This window comes from Octopus sinensis, linkage group LG4 (assembly GCF_006345805.1).
Source record: "Octopus sinensis linkage group LG4, ASM634580v1, whole genome shotgun sequence".
Lineage (NCBI taxonomy): Eukaryota > Metazoa > Mollusca > Cephalopoda > Octopoda > Octopodidae > Octopus > Octopus sinensis.
In genome coordinates, this window is record NC_043000.1 from 66,051,298 (window position 1) to 66,064,454 (window position 13,157).

General features: G+C 35.7%; 1 protein-coding gene across 3 annotated transcripts; it reads left to right on the forward strand.

Moving 5' to 3' along the window:
- The first annotated feature begins 2,812 nt into the window (after window positions 1-2,812).
- Window positions 2,813-12,041, forward strand: LOC115210684 (inosine triphosphate pyrophosphatase). Of its 3 annotated transcripts, none has more exons than XM_029779362.2 (4): window positions 2,813-3,121; window positions 7,756-7,845; window positions 10,721-10,913; window positions 11,742-12,041. In XM_029779362.2, exons 1-4 carry the CDS (start codon window positions 3,062-3,064, stop codon window positions 12,032-12,034), a joined length of 636 nt encoding a protein of 211 aa, XP_029635222.1. In that variant the 5' UTR covers window positions 2,813-3,061; the 3' UTR covers window positions 12,035-12,041. The 3 variants fall into 3 exon arrangements, with proteins under 3 accessions (XP_029635222.1, XP_029635223.1, XP_029635224.1); XM_029779363.2 differs by lacking the exon at window positions 2,813-3,121 and adding an exon at window positions 3,618-3,766; XM_029779364.2 differs by lacking the exon at window positions 2,813-3,121 and adding an exon at window positions 5,856-5,962.
- The last annotated feature ends 1,116 nt before the right edge of the window (window positions 12,042-13,157 follow it).

Here is a 13,157-nt window from a genome sequence, read left to right on the forward strand (position 1 = left end):
GAAATTTTCTGAACCCCCTTTACCTTGTCCCCTCCAATTTCTTCACTTTACACTTTTTCCTGTAACCCTAACCCTAAAACTCCAACACTAACCCTAACCCTAAAACCCTAACCCTAACCTTAAAACCCTAACCCTAACCCTAAAAATTTAAAAACAAAACCCAATAATTTGCGAGAAAATGGGGGGATATACCGCCAATAGTTGTTGACAAACAACAGCAGTAATTTTATTCAGCTGAATACATGTCATTGATTGGTTAAAATTACCGAAATACGACAGCATTAACACAAAATAACTTCATAAATAGAAACTTTTCTCAACAATACTAAGAGTAAAAGATGTTCTGTATGACACATTCTACCAGTATTGAAAGTATTCAGTTAAAAAAACTAATTTATTGACCTGCCGATCAAGAGGAAAAGATCCCAATGGGACGTTTCATGTGAATAGACAAATTAATAAAAGTGCATCTTTATTCTAGGTATGCTTAGATATCAATAAATGCAGACTTAATTTCTCAAAATTCATTGTCACCCACAAAATGTTCATATCATCCACCAAAGTCTCAAATCACCCACCATTTTCTAGAAATTCACCCATCACCTGCCTGCAAGTTGAAATCACCCACCAGTGAGTGATATTGCCCACTTTGGGAAATTATGGTTTAAATATTAAAAGGCTTAATTAGAGAACTAAATCTAATTTTTAGCAACCACTCTGCTTCTCTTATCGATAGGGCATTATATGCCCTTCCAGCTAAACATTTCTTAGGATGCTTTGAGGAAGTATATCATCATCATCATCTTTTAACATCCATTTTCCATGCTAGTTAGAGTTAGAGTTTTAGGGTTAGAGTTAGGGTTACAGAAAAAAGTGTAAAATGAAGAAATTGGAGGGGGAGGGGTAAAGGGGGTTGAATGGTTTGACAGGAGCTGGCCAGCTGAAGAGCTGCCAAGGCTCTATGTCTGTTTTGGCATGGTTTCTATGGCTGGTTGACTTTCCTAGCACTAACCACTTTACAGAGTGTACTGGGTGCTTTTATGATGCACTGGTACAGCTGCCTTTATGTGGCACCAGCACCCACAAGCCTGCAAGATTAGGATCACTCAGCTAAAGAGGAATGTAAGGGACATAGCTATATGCAAGGACAGCCATGATTTTATTTAGCTTTATATGTTGTCTCAGGCACAACAAACTGGCAGAAATCTCAGTCCCTTGTGAGTCCTTCTGTGACTTTGTCCCTCATCTTCAGTCTATCCTTTCTACACATTCCCTCCACATTTAGAGATCAGCACTTCTTGATACAGCTGAACTCATTGCAAGAGAACTTTTGGAAACTCAGCAGGCCATTGCTGAGTTAAGGTGCATTTTATCAATAACAAATATTACACCTTTTATATTATATTAATAATGTACAGATGTGGTTGTGTTGTTAAGAAGCTTGCATTGAAACTTTGTCATTTTGAGTTAAATCTGCTTGTACATTACCTCAGGTGTCTTCTACCATAACGAAGAAATTGTGGTTGACTTTGGAAAGTCTGAACCATTCTTGTATTTATAAAAACTTATCAGACTGCCAGGATCTACAGCACAAATCTTAAACTCTGATTTTTATTATATTTAAGAAGATAGAAAAGACATCTCTCTCTCTCTCTCTCTCCTCTTATGCATGAAAAGTTAGAGATCAGTAAATATTTATAAGGAACAAGTTTGTAATTAGAAAAATGGAACATGGCAACAAATACAAGTAGTTTTAAGACATTATCAAGAATTCACTGAGGATTTATTATACAATCTAATCATCTTTTCATGACTACAGACAGGTGCAAATGTGGGTGTGCAGTTAGAAGTTTGCTTCCCAACCGCATGGTTCTGGGTTCAATGCCACTTTAAGCAAGTGTCTTCTCCTATAACCCTGGGCCATCCAAAGTCTTGTGAGTGGATGATGTGGTAGACAGAAACTGAAGAAAGCCCATCATGGTGTGTGTGTATGTGTCCTACTGTCTCCTCACCATGACATTGTGAGGTAGTTGTAAGTTGTCATCAATGAAAAACACAGCTGGTCATGGACAAATATTACCTTGCTTGGAAACAGTTGAGGGTTGGTGACAGGAAGGGCATCCAGCCACAGAAAATCCACCTCCACAAAATTCCATTCTGGGTTCAGTGCCACTGCATGGCACCTTGGGCAAGTCTCTTCTTCAATAGTCTTTGGCTGACCAAAGCCCGGTGAGTGGATTTGGTCATTGGAAATTGAAGGAAGCCCACCGTATGTGTGTTACTGTCTCATTGACATCGAGTGATAGTTGTAACAGATCATCTGCTAAAAAACGTCTGCTAATGTGCAGATATTACCTTAGTTGGAAACAGGTGAGGATTGGTGACAAGGGGAGTGGGTGTCTGACCATAGAAAATCCGCCTCCACAAAATTCCGTCTGACCCAAGTGACCTTTAAAAAGCAGATGCTGATACATATAATATTCACACAATGTACATCATATCCTCAGGGGGTGGACCTCATATCCATTACCAGGGCAAATCCTAGGGCAAATCAGTGCACAAGGACCTGGGCCCCCAGATCTGTGGAACCCCTGGAACCCCTAGTGTGCTCATTCCTGAAGACGACACTGTTGCCAGGAAGTTTTAACAACGCTATCAGATTTTTTCCATGTTTTTAGAATAGTAAACTCAGTTGTGAGCGTTATTAGAAGTTCTTCAGTTTGAGGATAAATATATTTATTATGTTGCTTCCAACCGCCACAATTAAAAACCATAGTGTCTGCCTTTCCGTTCACCTTAATAGGTGTTGCAAAAAAGTCATGAACGCCTCTGTTTTTCGTACTAAGACAAAAGAAAAAACAAAAAAAACTTCGGTGCGTTTCTGATAGTACATAGCTTCCCAATATATGTCAACTATGAACCAATGAGAAAGCTTCTACGTAGTCATTTGACTTGCTGACCTGCTAGAAATGACCGTCAAATCTTCGTTAAATCACATCTTAGCGTCTTAAAGGAATTGGACAGACATATTGAAGATAGTGGTTCTATATAACATTGAAAAATGAACGGAATGGTCAAAGCTTTGCACATAGGTGACCGGGAAAACACCTGTTCTGATCAGGTAAATATTTTCACTTTCATGAAAACCTAAAAACGAAGAGGTACTAAAAACGGCATTGATCAAGGTTGAAACACTTTTGATCAAAGGCCAACTTTGGGCTAAATGCCAATAATAGTACTATAACGTCACCCCTTTCAAAAACATCTTAACATCACATACTTCTCATTTACCAAATCAGTTAAAAGTTCAACCTTTAAACCTATAGCTTCGAAAAATCTATTAGTATCCAGTTGATCTTGGTTTTCAGCCGTTGCTCAGCCTTGATCGAGTCGGTCTACGATCAGAGGTATTCCAGCAGTGACTATCTAGTTTTGTTTTTTTTTACCTACTTGTAGGAAACTTTCTATGGCAGTGTGGAATGATTTGAGGGAAATTTGGCTATTATTTCAAGCAGATCGAAAACCCAGCTTAATTCGTTGTCTCATGCCATATCTAGTGTTACATATATTATTAAAGTTAGCATTTCATCGGTTATCTCCCGGGACATACCCAGTAATATGTTTTCCAACGAAACAACTTTTAAACAAAATGCGGTCAACTTGTTGACCTAACGCCGATTTTAGTCGGAACATGTTTCGGTGATAACATTAGTCTAACACCGTAAATGGCTGCTGTGTATATTTTTCGAATAATCATTCCATATCGGTGAGATTGGTGTTCTTAACTTTATCGTTTTGCATATGACCTAACAATTCCTCCTCTTCAAAGAACGGGGAAGCTTTTACGTAATCGCTCGTTCTTCTACAAATAGCCGCTAAATCTCTCCGAATCGCACTTCGCTGTATTTAAAAAAAATGAAAAGCAGACCTATTGGGGTAACCTTCTCTATTGAAAGGTGTTCAAGCAAAATAATGACTGCCTCAGTAATATGTTTTTAAAATGTGAAATACTAGTTTTTAAAGATGAAAATATAATCACAAATGCAAACAAAATGTATTTATACACTTTAATGCAAGGGAAATATATTTATGCACTTAAATTTACATCTATTATAGGGCGACGAGCTGTCTTTATGTTCTGAGTTCAAATTCCGCCGGGATTCACTTTGCCTTTCATACTTTCGGGGTCGATAAATTAAGTACCAGTTACGCACTTGGGTCGATATAATCGACTTAATCCGTTTGTCTGTCCTTGTTTGTCCTCCCTGTGTTTAGCCCCTTGTGGGTAGTAAAGAAATAGGTATTTTGTCTGCCGTAACGTTCTGAGTTTTCAAATTCCGCCGAGATCGACTTTACCTTTCGATTAAATAAGTACCAGTTACGTCCTTGTTTTGGTAAAATTTACCTGTTTAAGAATAAAAATGTCATTCGACATGCAAATATATTTATATATTTATTTGGCGGCGTTTCGAATCGGGACGCCCACATAGGTTGGATTTTCTCCGTTTTGACGGGATTTTTCCAAAATTTTTTTTCTACCTTCGAAATTCTGAAAGCATTTTTGTATGAAATTTTTTTGGAAACTTTTTTTTTTTTTCATCTCACCACCCCACTTCGAACCGAATTTGACCAAATTTAACTGGCATTACGCACTTAAAAACCATGGGCTAAGCTTTAAAAAAATGCAAATATTTTCAGAGGAAAAGGTGTGCTATTTAACTGAGATTTGGCTGTTGTTTCTAGTACATCTCACGACCATTCTCCTCGTTTTTTTTTCAGTGTCACGTATTGATGTTTTTCAATATTTTCCCCCCCAAAACCTCTTTATGCTATGAAAAAAAAATTCGTAAAAAGATGCCTCCACCATCGTTTCGAAAGCCGAGGTGAAAAAAAAAAGTGAAAATGAGTATCCTGATCCGAAACTTCGCCTTGACACGAATTGAAAACCAGAAAGCGAAAGAATAATATACTAATGCATTGAATACACGTTATTATTATTTTGCTCGAACATTCTTCAATAAAACCGAGCCGTGTAGCCTGGAACATATAATTATATATATAAGCGAGATGGTCATAATTGGGACTCGTCTGCTTGCTCATAGCTCAACACGTAAATGACTACAAGATTTCTTGTAAAATAATTGTAAGTAAACAGTACAAATAAAATAAACCAAGGGAAGTAATTCAAATGGACCATTGGCAACCGCTGACATAAAATCAGGTTTCTTGTATTAGGGGTGATATACTGAATCCTGTACGCAAAAGATCTTTAATTGAAAATTCTCTCTGTGGAGGAAAAAAAAGTGATTCTCCAAGAAAAGGGGAGATAATTTCAAGAATTTCTGAAAGATTACATTGCTAAGAGCAGTGGTTTTCAACTGAGATCCATATAAGATTTGTGAGGGTCCATGCAACAAAATAGTAAATTGGGGATCCACAATACCATTTTAAGAGCCCCTCCCACCAAAAAATTTGCTATTGATATGTATTGCAAGAAACAGCTTGGTTTCTCTTTCCAACGTTTTACATAGTTCAGTCTAGACAATGTCTGAAACAAAATAGGAGTTTTGAAAGAAGTTTCTATAAAACTAGTTTTTAAACATCAAATGGTTATGGGGATCCATTAGAATAAAATAGTAATCAAAGGGGTCCATAGGTAAAAAAAAAATGTTGAGAATTGGCTTAGAGGAAAGAAAGTCTGATCTTTGCAAGCAGGGAACACCAGAGTCTGTTTTGGTCTACTCCATTGAAAACAAATAAATTAAGGAAATATATTTAACAAATTTTTTTAGGAGTCAATGACTTAAGATATTTCATAGGGATCAGTTAACTATTTTACAATTGTTTTGTAAGAACTTTTATATCTTTATATGGTTGTGTTGTACAGTTCCCAGGTCAACCCTGATCAAACAGCTCTGTCGTTAAAAGCATCCTGACCATGATCATCCCATAATTTTCTTAGGTACAGTACCATAAAGATATCTTTATTGCAGTAAGGCTATTCAGCAAACTGATCTATCTAGAATTAATTATTCACTCTTGCAATCCTCCTCTAGGTATCATGTTGATACACCTACAAACTTTGATTAAAGTGTCTATGTTTTATTTTAAGTATCATTCTACTTTCTCTTACTTCAGTACACATGTAAAATTGTTTTGCTATTTTGTTAAACCTAATTATGAATAATTATTCATATTTATACTTGAAATCTTGTAATTATATATAACTATTAAGCTCTTTTATTTATTTGTGATATTTAAATAAAAACTTTACATTAATACTCTATATCATCAATTATAATTGATGATATTGTATCTTAATCAGGAATAGACATAAAGGTTGTCTAATTTCTGTAATGAAAGTTTGTCTTTGATCTGAAACTCATCAGTTACCAAATATTCTTGATTAATGAAAATCAACTGTATTTACCAAAATACGACTAAATATAATCTCTATTACTTATTAACTTTTATATCTAATTACCTATTTGCCCACCCATTCGTGGCCGTTGCCAGCGCCGCCCCGACTGGCCTCGTGCCGGTGGCACGTAAAAAGCACCATCTGTTCGTGGCCATTGCCAGCCTCGCCTGGCCCCCGTGCCATTGGCACATAAAAAGCACCATCCGATCGTGGCCGTTTGCCAGACACGTCTGGCACGTAAAAAGCACCCACTACACTCATGGAGTGGTTGGCATTAGGAAGGGCATCCAGCCATAGAAACAGATCAAACTGGGCCTGGTGCAGCCTTCTGGCTTCCCAGACCCCAGTTGAACCGTCCAACCCATGGAAAGCGGACGCTAAACGATGATGGTGATGATGATGATATATCTCCAATTATATATTTTATTCCTTATAATATTTCAGTAGTTTTTTAAAAAATTCTTTTATGTTACTTATTTTTCTTAAATGAGCTTACTAGAAAAAGTAATTGGTAATACAAATATGCTGTGCGGATTTAAATAATTGTCATCATCCCTGTTTTACATACGCTTTTCAAGCTGGTATGAGCTAAATGGACCACCACAGTTGGAGCCAGCACTTATTCATACCTAAGCAAATCAGAGAATTGCATCTCACTTGTATATTTCAACAGCTGGATGCCCTTGCTATTACCCGCCAATTTGCAGTGTGTACTGGGTACATATTTTCCTGACTCTAGCACTAGAGAAGTTATTATGCCAGGTAGCATGTTAGAGGGGCCAGTCAGTCCAGAAACATCCCTATTTACATTGTTCACTTGGTGCAATGAGAAGAGATGTAAATTGTTTCTGGTATTGGAATTAAATGGAAAGATTTTTAGTGAGCAGTCTTCGTGCAAACACAATTACTTCATTTGCATCAATAAAGTTTAGGATAGAAGACAAAGGATGAGATTATAATGCACTTAGAATAGAGTAATGAAACTAACACTGTTTGTCAGACAGTGAGAAACATACTTCAAACTTGTCTCTATGCTAAGATAAATGAGCAGAATATTTGTATTAGCCTTCTTGATCTGTTACTTGATGGTTTTAAAAAGGACATTGCTCATAGCTGGTGACGCCTAAAACAAAACACAAAACAAGCCAATAAGGAAGCCTTTACGTATTTACTCAACCAGTTAGAAACAGCAGCCAAATCATTTCCATATCACCACCTCCCCTACTAATTTTGCTATGTTTAATAAAATTAAGATATTATAAATCTGTTGTGTTAGAGATGAGAAACGATTTATCATAGCTATGAGATTAATTTTGTTGTTTTTCCTCTTTCAGGTAAACATGACAACAATTACATTTGTGACAGGGAATGCTAATAAATTAAAAGAATTTACTCAAATTCTTGGCAAAAACTTTCCCTATAAAGTATGTATTTCTTTACATAGACTTTTTTGATACAAACACTCCTGGGACTGATTCTTGTTCCATTTATTCAAAACCCAAACTTTTTAATGTGTTCATATTTAAACTATTACCTCCTGTCATAATTCAGGCTTTTGTTATATTCTATATGTCAGCATAATAATAAGTTATTGAACTACTAAATCATCCAAATTCTTGATTATATCCAAAACGAACTGAGACATATGAAATTTATCATCATCATTTTAATGCCCACTTTTCCATACTTGCGTGGGTTAGACGGAATTCATTGGGGTAGTTTCTCTATAGCTGAATACCTTTCTTGTTGTCAACCTTCACCTGTTTCCAAGCAAGGTAGTATTTTCCAATGGCCAGGCATATTATCGCACAACACTGGAAACACAGTACACCACTTGTAATGTGATAACACTCATTTACAACTATCAGCATCATATCAAGACAAGGACACACACACACACACAAGACAGATTTCTTTCAGTTTCCATCTATCAAATTCATTCACAAAGATTTAGTCAGTCTGGGTCCATAGTAGCAAGACACTTGCCCAAGGTACCATGCAATGAGGCTGAGCCTGAAACTATGTGATTGGGAAGCAAACTAGTTCATGTTCATGCCAATTGCCAGTTAAATTATTTTACATTTTATGTTTTTCTTCATATATATAATCATCATCATCATTTAATGTCTGTTTTCCATGCTGGCATGGATTGGACGGTTTAACCAGAGCTGGCAAGCAGGAGAGCTGCACCAGGTTCCAATCTGATTTGGCCTGGTTTCTATGGTTGGATGCCCTTCCTAACACCAACCACTTTACAGAATGTACTGGGTGCAAAGTCATAAAGTTGGATATCTTTCTCCATTATGAAAGTGTTTACTTTCTGTACTGAAGCTCAACAACTGTAATTACATAAAATTCATGTTATGCAACTGTGCCAATTCCTGCAACTTGTCTTCAAATTCTGCCTGCTGTTTCCGGGTGATGTTAACCTCAATGCACTAGCTTCATCCAGCACTGGCCATGAAGTTGCTAGGCATCTTTACTATCTTCTTTCTAGTGCTCTGAGGTGTAGGTTAGTGTTCTCCTGACTCAAATGACAACTGTTTTGCTAGCCTTCAGTTAGTCAGACAGTTCTTCTTCCAGCTTCAGAAATGCTGCAGATTTCCTTCTGTTTGCCTTCTTTGATTGTGACATGGATTCAAGTTTGGACTTGGCTTTGCATCAAATTCAGATATTCGACTCAAAACATCCACAGTGACAACCAACTACCTAGTTCCCATTTTCCTTAGCATACAAGACTGCATTTAAGTATGATGGTCAATTACATGTAATGTTCGAGAGTGATGGTGGTTTTTTATACATTTCTTCTTATATAGTAATGTGGCAATTCTTTATTCAACAAGTGAGATGTTAACCCTTTGTCTGTCCTGTGAATCACATGTGACACATGGGACATATTTCCCCAATGTCCATGCATCATATATGATACTTCCAGTTAGCTCTTGCTTCATACGTTCATGAGTAATATAAAGCTTTCCTTTCATGAGTCCCAAGTTACTCTGGTAGTTTAAAAAAATTGGGAATATGTCCATGCATCATATATGATACACATTCCCAATTTTTTTAAACTACCAGAGTAACTTGGGACTCATGAAAGGAAAGCTTTATATTACTCATAGAACATATGAAGCAAGAGCTAACTAGAAGTTTGTACACAAGCATAGACAAGTTTAGGGCAAATTTATGAAAATGCTTTGGATAAGCAAAGGGTTAAGTGTTTCATCATTTTCCACATATTCTATTTGAACCAATGAGAAACAAGGAACCTGTCAGCCATTTTTAATATGTATATCAGTGACTGCACTTCTTGCAGAAACCTGCTTGCTCCCTCAGCTGCTGGTCATTGAGATGTTTTGATAAACTGGTGACTTTGACCTTTGTAAACAACTTATAAAGGTGAAATAAGAGGTATATAGGTCTGTAGTTTCTAAAATCTTCTTCATTACTCTTATGAATCAAGATGGTATTCAACTCTTTCCACAGTGAGGATATTTTACCTTCTTCAGATACCAGTTGAAGTGTAGAACAAGGATTTTCCATAGCTCTTTGCCTCCATATGTCTGTTGTTATACCATCTTTTTCAGGAGTTTTGTCTGCTTTTATCAGTTTGAGGGCATTTTCATTTTCACTAACCAGAATATGTGGCATTTCTTCCAAGATTTGTCGTGGTGGAGGATCACACTTCACTGATGATTTAAAAAGGCCAATGTAGAAGGCTTTGCATGTCTCTTCCATATCCCTTTTGTCTGTTACCATGAGCCCATCCTTGTTGTTAAATGCCATCACCTCTCCTTTTTTTCCTAAGAGAGGTTAATGTATACTAAACACTGAAGATAGTTTTCCTGGGATTTCATTGCTCATAATTAGGTTTACAGAGTATACATGATTATATACACTTGCATTATACACAAATAGATATAGCAAACTGATTTCTTAATTTTTGGTTATAGTAAAAGATATTTTGTTGTGTCTGGAGAGTCATACTGCCTTAATATCTAACATACTCACTGGTTCAATTTCCACTCATTGTTTATATTTTATCTTTGACAAGGTTGCAAAAGCAATGAAAATTTTGGAAGAAAAAATATAAATAATGAATGGAAATTGAACTGGTAAGTGTGTTAGATATTAAGGCAGTACCACTCTCCCCAGACAACAAAATATGTTTCAACACATGAATTTACATAAAGAATCTTGCAAACCAGATACAAAAATGAAGTTAAATGATATTAATATTTTTGAAAAATGAAAACTTTACTGACTAAAATATTAAATAAATTTAATTGTTATTTTTGTTAGTTAATTAATGAAAACGTTGATATTCCTGAATACCAAGGAGAAAGTGATGATATTTCACGTGCCAAATGTCTTGAAGCTGCTAAAATTGTCAAAGGTCCAGTTGTTGTAGAAGATACCTCTCTTTGCTTTAATGCTCTTGGTGGACTGCCAGGACCATACATAAAATGGTTTTTAAATAAATTAAAGCCAGAAGGTAAGATTTTTTATTAAAATATTTGGATTTGATAAAGATGTTTTGGTGATGTAATCATTAAGGTAATATTATCTTTGTCTTTTAAGCTGTTTAATTTGATGTATAAAAATAAAAAGACAGTTGAAGATTTTCATGTAAAAGTTAACTGTATGCACATACATATGTACATAGGTAATTCTTAAAGAGTGTTAAATATCCAAAAATTTCTTTGCATCTATTATTGTGGTTCCATATTTATGTACAGATGCAAAGAAATTGCTGTTGGTAGTTGACGCACTTTAAGAATTGCTTGCAATAAAGCACATAAGGCCACGAAAATTAGGATCTAGCCAATGAGCTTCTATATGCTCACTTGACCTGCTAGTTTAACAGTCAAATTTCCCCCATATTCCATCTTACCATCTTGAAGATTGGACAATGTAGTCTTAAACATATAAAACACAAGATGGTTATTGTCAGCACACATTTGATCATAGGTCTCCATGATCAGGTTTGATCTAATATCAACATCAACAAAAGACATGATAAAGTTTAGAAATATATGGAATGATATTTATTTAGGTCTCCTTTCGTCTTGTAGATCATTACCATGTTTTCTCCTTAACTATATACTTTAGACATCTAGAAATAATGGAGAGAAGTATGGCTTCAAAAAGTCTTTTGCTTTCTAGTTCCTACCACATGTTACAGAAAATGTCTTACATATCATTTTTATGTAACCTAAAATATAATCATAAAAATGACATTGCATGAATTAAGTATATTTTTGATGTTGTTATTAAATCAAATTAATGAAATACCTGCATCATTTTGATCTGTTTATCTCAGGTTTACACCGCCTCCTGCATGGATTTGAAGACAAAAGTGCATATGCTCTATGTACACTTGCTTTCTCCACTGGCAATCTAGAAGCCCCAGTCTTGCTATTCAAAGGTCAAACAGATGGAAAAATTGTGGCACCTAGTGGACCAAACGATTTTGGATGGGATCCTTGTTTCCAACCCGATGGCTTTGATCAGACATATGCTGAAATGCCCAAAGAATTAAAAAACAGTCTATCACATCGTGGGAAAGCAGTAATGGCATTCAAAGAGCATTTTATGAATAAAACTATGAAGTAAATGTAAATCAATTCTTATTAAATATTTTTTACAAAGAAAATAAAATCTTAAGAATTTTTTTATATATATCTTTTTGCTAGCTAGTTTTTTAAAAAGAGTCCTTAAATTCCATTATTTCAAGTAGAAACATCAATAACTAAGTAAAAATAGTGTGTGTTTGTGTGTAAGCATGTGTAGCTTTACAATCATCAGCTTGGTAAGCTTTGTGTATGTTGAGTTTCTTCATATTGAACATATTGTCATAAAGTGAACTCATTGTAAGAAAGAAAATAAGATATCTTGTAATTAACAAGAGTACTTACCATGAAATTAATTTTAAAAAAAAACATCAGCATATAGGCACAGGCGTGGCTGTGTGGTATGAAGCTTGCTTCCCTATCACATGGTCTTAGGTTCAGTCTCATTGTGTGGCACATTTGGCTAATGTCTTCTACTGTAGCCCTGAGCTGACCAAAGCCTTGTGAATGGACTTGGTAGACCGAAATTGAAAGAAGCCTCTGTGTGTGTGTCTTTGTACCTGTCCCCCATCACCACTTGACAACTGGTGTTGGTGTGTTTGCATCCCTGTAACTTAATAGTTCAGCAAAAGAGACCAATAGAATAAATACTAGGCTTACAAAGAATAAGTCCTGGGATCGATTCATTGGACTAAAAAAACCTTTCAAAGCAGTGCTCCAGCATGGCCACAGTCAAATGACTGAAACAAGTAAATGAATAAAATAATGAGTTCAGTGGGATTAAAAAATTATAAGAAGATATCAGGTAATCATTTGAAGTTTATAGCAACAGTATGGAGAGACATGACACCTCAGCTATAAGTGAAAACTATCCATCTAGAATGCTGAATACACTAAACAAGCTGCAGAATGCAATCTTTTAGCTAAGGCCATGATAGAATACAACCTTGAAGGGTTTCGTAGAACTAATTGACCCTAGTGCCTATTTTATATCTTAGGCATGTAAACAAACCAAACCAATTGTCAAGTAGTGAGGACATGCACAGATACATATACACACACACACATATATATATATATATATATATATATGATGGACTTCTTTCGGGTTTTTTATACCAAATCCATCCACAATGCTTTGGTCAAGACCACATTGGTTCGGAAGC